Raw genomic sequence first — 7,437 nt, 5'->3', positions numbered from 1 at the left:
ATGCATGAAACTGAAAACTGTTGTTCATACTGTCGAATAAAGAAAACTAAAATTGTGGTGTTTCCATATATATATTTATTAGAAATTACTAAGCTTATTGAACATGTAAATAATCCATAACAGAAAACATGAATTCAAATGCAACAACTAAAACATTTCTACAAACCAGATAAGAGCACATTAAAACCTGCATATTATTTGCGAGGATGCGGATTGCAAGTTAAAACAAAATCAGTGTAGGGTTATAAAAGTTGACCTTGATTTATAATAAAAGAACACATTCTAGCAAAAGAACATATGTTCTGCTGGTAGAGATTCAAGACTAATCGTGTGCATACACAAGGAACACACGTTCCAGATATTGAAATGAACCCAAGCAAAAAAATGCACGACCTTATTTATGAAACTTAGACCATAATGTCTCAACAAGTATATGCTCCTAAGAAAGAAGGCAGGTCTAGGCATAAAAAAGGTTTCATCTGTGAGAAGCATTTTCACAAACACAAGTTGTGAAACTTGTTCTACTAATCAAAGCAAACCAGCAAGAGGAGAGGACCAAAATCAGCAACCTGCAAGCTGAAGATGGGGCAACGCATCTTGTCATCTGTTGTTGTCTGAGAAGAGGAAAAAAAGGGGAGGAGACGGAATGAAGTGACCATTGATTGAGAGAGAGAGAGATTTGGTGAAGCTCACCTCGGTGTGCGGCATGAGATGCCCTCGCCGTTGCTCGACGTGTGCGCAGCCCTGAAGCCGCGACCGTGGTCCCCCGAAGCCGTGACCGCGTTCTTGACCACCGCTCTTGCCGCGTCTTCAGCTTGTTGCACGCATTGCAACAAGGCCGGCGCGGTTGCTGCTCCCCTTGTCCTGCTGAGTCCGGATCAGGGGCGCGCTCCTCGGCTCGAGCTCCTCCTGCCGAGGCCTCCATCTCTAGCATCCCTGGCCGCCCAATGAGCGAACATACAGATTTCAGAAAATAAAAAAAGATAACTTGTGGAGAGGAAGGGGATTAGAAAGAGGAACTCACGGGGGACATGCAACGAGAAGAGATGGGGAATGAGATGGCGACTGCCGCCGTCCTTGCGCCTCCCATTCTTCCCATCCCTCTCCTCCCTCTCCTCACGCCCAGCTCGACCACGACCCCGTGCGCTGGCACCTCCGCCTCGACCAACCGCGCCGCCCGGACACGATATCCGTCGCGCCGTCATGACCACGGCCTCCTCCTCCTCATCCTCCTCGCGCATCTGCCATCACCGCAGCCACTCCTTCTGCCGAGCACAAGTGGTGGTGTCGGGGGAGTGGAGGGAAAGAGGAGCTCGGGGCCGCGACTGTGAGGGGATTGGGGGGAAAGCTTTAGTCTCCTCTTTCCTCTCTCTTTCTCCCTCATCCCCTTCCTCTTCTCTCTCTCCTAGCCGTTGTCACCCTTTGGGTGCAGGTCGCTGGCCCTGCCGGGACGGGCGTGGGAGAGGACTTCGGCCGACCACGAGCTCCGGACGCGGGAGAGGACTCCAACTCAAATCGAACGCCGCCGCCGCCCTTCGCCTGTAGGTCGCCACTGCCAGGATGGACGCGGGAGAGGAGTCATGGAGAAGAAAGGGCGCGACGAAAGAGACGAGCGACGGCAGCGACCACACGCTGTTGCACAGGAGGAGATGAGGAGAGGAGGAGGCAGCGTAGGGGTGATGGAGAGAATGGGAAGAGGGGACGCGGGGCTCGAGGGGCGAGCGATTGGTGGCTCGAAGGGGCGGGCGATTGGTCTAGGGTTTCACCATGAGAGCCCCGCGCTTGCTGCGGAGCTCGTCTTTTCGCACACAGGATAAGCGCGAGACACGCTATAAAAATGGACCCACGAGAAAAGGAGGACCGCCCGTCATCCAGCGGCACATGAAAGTATGACGTGTAGATGAATGTGTGGATGGATTTTCAACAGCGGGGTAGAAGTGCGCCAGCGAGGCAGATCGAACGAAGCAAAATCACCTCAAGATGCAAAGCCTCCAGAACAGCGGGTAGGGTAGCAGGGTTTATATGTTCGATGTTGCCTATTCACGTAACTGGCCCAAGCCCACTCTCATGTCCCAATCCTTTGAGAAGATCATGGATAAGAAGAGGATCATGATGGTGCTCCCAATTGGCTCTCTCGGTGCCGGTTAGCCATCCCCACGCTCGAAAGGAGAGATATAGTGGGCCGGGCCAGAAAAACGCGAAATCAGCGCTCGCTCGGTCGCTCGTCCATCCGCTTGCTCGCACATATCTTTCTTTTTGAGTCGGGACTCGCATGCATCTCAATGGTACACCAGTTTGCCTTTTGACTTTTGGAAGAGAAAATAAATCATAGATCTACTATTTTTTTCAAATTTGAGAAGAAGTTTGCGAGTTTCAGGAAAAGGAACAAAATAATTTGCAAAAACAAAGAAGTTTGTGAATTCAAAACTGTTCAGGGATTTTGAAATAAAGGTCAAAAACTTCAAAAAAGAAGTTCATGAATTTGGGGGAAAAACTTCATTGATTTTGAAAAAAGATTGAAGAAAGTTCATCGATCCTAAAAAAGTGCATCGAATTTGAAAAATTTCATCAATTATGAAAGAAAAAAATCATCGACTTTTTAAAAATCACCAAAATATTAAAAAAATTCATTGATTTTGAAAAAAAAATTAATTAAATTTGAAAAAAGTTCATCAATTTTTTTAAAAAAAATCATTGATTTGAAAAAAGTTCACAAATTTAAGAAAAGAAAAATGAATCGGGAAGCAGAAAAACAAAAAACAACATGGAAAATGTAGGGGGTGCTTTTCCTATACATAGAGATGTAAAACAAGAAGTAGGTATTCACAAGCATCGAGGCGGCATAGTTGTTAGTGTACTTCACTCTGGAAGGAAGAGATCGCGTGTTCGATCGCTCGAACGAACACGCGATCTTTTCCTTCCATGCGGACAAAAATACATTAGAGAGAACATCTGGCACAAAAATATAATGTAAAGCTCGGCTTAGGTCACAAACATATTACCTAGCTTGATCAAAAACACTACAGCTTATGTTCAATCTAAAGACTTAACAGGACACGAGTCTGTTAAATCATAAACAATGATGGCAGGCCATTAACAGAATTCAGTAGAAGATCATACAAAATTAGGACAACAAGCAAAGTTGAGCTGATACTGTTTCAGGAACAACAGACAAAAGCATGGATATGAACCTGTTGAGTGCAAATGTAGCATCAAATCGAAGTGTAATCAGATTTCACGAACAAAACAAAAAAACATAACGAGACACAATAGCAACAGAATTATCTGATTCACATGCTCAAGCAGAAGTCGGCAGCATAGTTTCAAAGGTTTGTTACTCTGATTCAAATATTTAGTTCATTACATAATATATAATACAGATAGTCCTTATGAATCAACACACTTTGACAAGGACATCCTACTCCATGCTTCCTTTTGAGGTTTCCAATCTTAACGGTACTGCGAAACAAGAGTGTACATTCAGTAATCTAAAATTAATCTGTGCACAACATGAACATTCAGGTATTCGGAAATAAAAGAGATGTACAGTAAAAACAAATGCATCAGAACAGAAACATAATTTACCCAAACCTATGAATTCAAGCATAAAATCTACAATTAATCAGAAATAGGTAGGGAAACAATATCCTTCCAAAGTTCAATCATCTCCATACTCCAGTACATTACAGTTACTCAGGATATGTATATATACCTACTTAATGGATATACATACTATTGCAATGCATTCCATGTATGTGGGAACAACAAAATAGTGCTTTGTACCAAAGTCATGAAGATAGTTGCAGCAACGGTCCTAAGATGACTTATGGTGTTTAATGATTCATGAGTTTAGATCAAAGAGATGACAATATTATAAGGCAGAACATGAGGTGATGATTGCAAAAGTTGACCAGGAAGATTATTGGAGCAGGAGGGGAGCAGCACACGCATCTATCCTGAACAAGTGAATCTAACATGCCATATCAAACATTACGTAATAGTCCATGCTACCTTACCTGGTGGTGGTCTACAACAAATTAAACTAGTTCACCATACAGAGAAGCCTTGTTGACAAATCATGTAACATTGCAAAGCAAGCATGGAGTGACATAAACTATCGCTCGGCCGATATAAAATTCAGGCATGGGATTCAGGAAATCCACCAACGGTGTGGCTGCCGCATACCTTGATGAAGCCAATGTCCTTGCGTTGCTGCGGAAACACTGCCTGCAGCACATCAGCCCGTACTTGCGGATCAGGCCATGTGAGTTGCCACAGACACGGCTGCAACAACAAAAACCCAAGCTGCAACGCGTCACAAACTCATCAAATAATACAAGGCACGTAAATCTTGAATCTCAAACACAAGATAAGCGACCAGCTTGCACCGCGGATCTACACGTACATAGAGAAACCGCCTCTTACTACCAATCTAAGACAGGGCACGGTATGTAGGTGCTAGAGAGAGGGGATTATAACCAAACCATGGATCCGGAGCCGTAGTTATTTGGGTGCGAGTTCCAGACATTCGAGTGTCCAATGGAGGCGGCCACCTGCTTCTTTGTCTCCTCGACTGTTAACTCAAAAGTCACTGTAGGCTCTGACAAGAAGTCGTCGTCGTTGTCGTTCTCCTCTTCTAGTAACTGAAAATCCACTGCAAGGTCCTGGAATGGGTACTCGTCGTCCTCCATCTCCTGAGCGTCCTCCATCTCCTCAACAATCGTTCTGGTCTGCTGCGTCTCTTTGGGGCCTGGAACAAAGAACAAACAGGAAGTCTTTAGACAAGAATGGAAAGGAGGTAACTAGGATACATTATGAAGCTTACTAGTATGAATTACTATGAAGCTGACCTGATGCCACGGTGGGTAATGCGTACGGTAGTGGAAGATTGCTATATGGGTACGCCTCATCCAGAATCATGTAACATACCCTCTCGAGCTCCAATGCTTTGGCAACCAATCAGAAACATGCAATAGTATCATATCCAAATACATGTCTCCCTTCGGAAGAAAAAACTCTGCACATGTCACCTACAGCAATTCTTTTCTCTTCCCGCCATGGTCCGGAAATATCACCTTCACTTTGCCAATAAATGATCTTGCTTGTGTCATAGTCTTGGTACGTTAGAAACATCCCGAGACTGCCTTCATCTGCCTCCACGATACATATGTCTTCATCACAAACTCTGTCCACGGGGGGCCATCAACAGTAGAAAAATCCATTGTCATGGGGTCAAGAACCAGTGTTTCCCATCTATTGATATTAGATATGAAGTAGAAGCGGCCGTGAGCATATTGTGCACGGCAGTGGTTAACCATCCCTGGCAGAGTAAACAAATGGGAGCCAACAAGACCCCTCCAGATTACAGATGGACGGGCTTCCCACTGACAAGTCCAGGAAGAGAAGACATGGGTATCAAAATGGTCTCCTCTCGGCGCCATCCTAATCACTCTGAAGGCTGTCTACCCATCCTTGTCAACAACAGTTTCCGGCATCGGTGGGGCTAAGAAAATGTTTCTTTTGGATGTCACAGCGTCGGTGAGTTTGGGGAGAACCACATACGTGCGGTGCAAGGGGTAGCACACCACGTACTCCTCACCAAACACCTCATTCACTATGGCGAGGAGGACGCGACCCTCGCGGATGTCCACGATGCCATAGATGATGCTCTCCGTCCTCGGGGGGAAGGAGAAGGAGAAGTCGCAGGCGTTGTCGACGGGCTTGGCTGCCGGCGCGGAGGGGTGCGACGAGATGGCGCGGTGGAAGTCGCCGAATTTGCCGACAAAGCCCAGGAGGGGCGAGGTGTGGCGTTTGTGGTGTTGCCGGCGGAAGTAGCTGTCAGCGATGAGGTCGCAGAAGGACTTGCAGGCGACCGAGGTGTGGCCGAGGTCGGCTGGGTCGGGGAGGCAGAGGAAGATGCTCCCCAGCATCTGCGCCGACAGCTTGTCCATCTTGTGTCTGACCTAGGCTGTCCAGCGTGGAGAATGTGGAGAGGTGGTTGGCGGCGGCGGCGTAGTGTGGTGTGGGGGGAAGGGGAATGAGTAGAGCACGCGTAATTTTAGGGTTTGTGTAGAGTCCTATGGCTGTCTAAATGGGCCTCAATATACCCGTTTGGCCTATAAGGAAAACACATTCAATCTCCCTTCGTCTATTTGTGGAGAGCTCCTTTTTTTAATTTATCTTTTAGAATTTGGAGAGCTCCTGTTCGGCGCCTTAAGCGCCCGAACAGGTAGCTGGCGCCCACGCGCCGCACCTCATGGGCCAGCCCACCACGTGCAGTAGAAGGAAAAACGCCTCGCGAGAAAATCACGCAAAAAAGTGTGGCTACAAGGACTGGAACTCGCGCCTTGCAGACGCCTTGAAGGCGCAACACAAGAACATTTTTCTTAACCACTACAGCCTGTAAGCGCCACGACTACAATGGCCGTGAAAGTTTTAAGAACCAATTTATGCGCTCTATTTATTAGATTTGTGAATTATTTGAAAACAACTTGGAAAAGTTGATTTTTTAAACAAAAAGAGATCATCAAATTTTGAAAAAAGCTTATGAATTTTAAAAAACAGTTCATTGATCTTTAAAAAAAGTTCATCAAATTTGGAAAAAGTTCATCCATCTTTTTCAAAAGAGTTCATCGGATTTGAAAAAAGTTCATCGATTCTGTGAAAAGGTCATCCAATCTAAGTAAAGTTCATCGAATTTGAAAAAGGTTCATTGACTTTGAAACAAAGTTTATCGAATAAAAAAAGTTCATCAAATCTAAAAAAAAGTTCATCGAATTTGAAAAAAGTTTGTTGATTCTAAAAAAATGTTCATCAAATGTGAAAAAAGTTCATAGAATTTGGAAAATAGTTCATCGATCTTGAAAAAAGATCATCAATCTTGAAGAAAAGTTTATCAATTTTAAATAAAAAATCATGAATTTGAAGAAAAAAGTTCATGCATTTAGTAGAAATGAAAAAAATCACGAATTTGAAAAATGTTTGTGAATTTAAGAAAAGTCTTGATTTAAAAAAAGTTAACGTATTTCCTTAATGATAATTGAAACCGTCCTCAAGTCACGGGAGAAGATTCTGGGCGCGAGGAAATCGGGAAGGGATCGCGCGAGAGCAGAAGCGCATCGAGCGGCTCCAGAATCATGTGAATCTGTCGCTAACTTCCAGTCGACTGGAAGTTAGCTTTCTTGATTTGAAAAAATAAAAGAAACGAAAAAAGAAAGAGAAAGAGAAAAAAGAAGAAAAACCGGCCAAAACAAATATGAAAAAAAACAAAAGAGAGAAACCACTGCGTTTTTAACTAAGAATAAAGCCATGCCTAAAGTCATCACAAAAGAGAGAAACCACTGTGTTTTTAACTAAGAATAAAGCCATGCCTAAAGTCATCACTACTGCTATCGTAGTCTGTTGGTTGCCTCTCTCTGTACGTTACCTAGAAATCTC

General features: G+C 44.5%; 1 protein-coding gene across 2 annotated transcripts; it reads right to left on the bottom strand.

Moving 5' to 3' along the window:
• Window positions 1–3,318: 3,318 nt before the first annotated feature.
• LOC125537645 lies at window positions 3,319–6,072 on the bottom strand. 2 transcript variants are annotated; one of them, XM_048700967.1, is made up of 5 exons: window positions 5,035–6,072; window positions 4,851–4,946; window positions 4,480–4,750; window positions 4,186–4,284; window positions 3,319–3,459 (listed from the first exon to the last, which is right to left on the bottom strand). In XM_048700967.1, the coding sequence occupies exons 1-5, from the start codon at window positions 5,057–5,059 to the stop codon at window positions 3,345–3,347; spliced, it is 606 nt and encodes a 201-aa protein (XP_048556924.1). In that variant the 5' UTR covers window positions 5,060–6,072; the 3' UTR covers window positions 3,319–3,344. The 2 variants fall into 2 exon arrangements, with proteins under 2 accessions (XP_048556924.1, XP_048556925.1); XM_048700968.1 differs by having other exon boundaries at window positions 4,485–4,750; window positions 5,035–6,069.
• Between the last annotated feature and the right edge of the window lie 1,365 nt (window positions 6,073–7,437).

This window comes from Triticum urartu, chromosome 2 (genome assembly GCF_003073215.2).
Source record: "Triticum urartu cultivar G1812 chromosome 2, Tu2.1, whole genome shotgun sequence".
Taxonomy (NCBI): Eukaryota; Viridiplantae; Streptophyta; class Magnoliopsida; order Poales; family Poaceae; genus Triticum; species Triticum urartu.
This window is presented reverse-complemented; position numbering and strand designations above follow the sequence as displayed.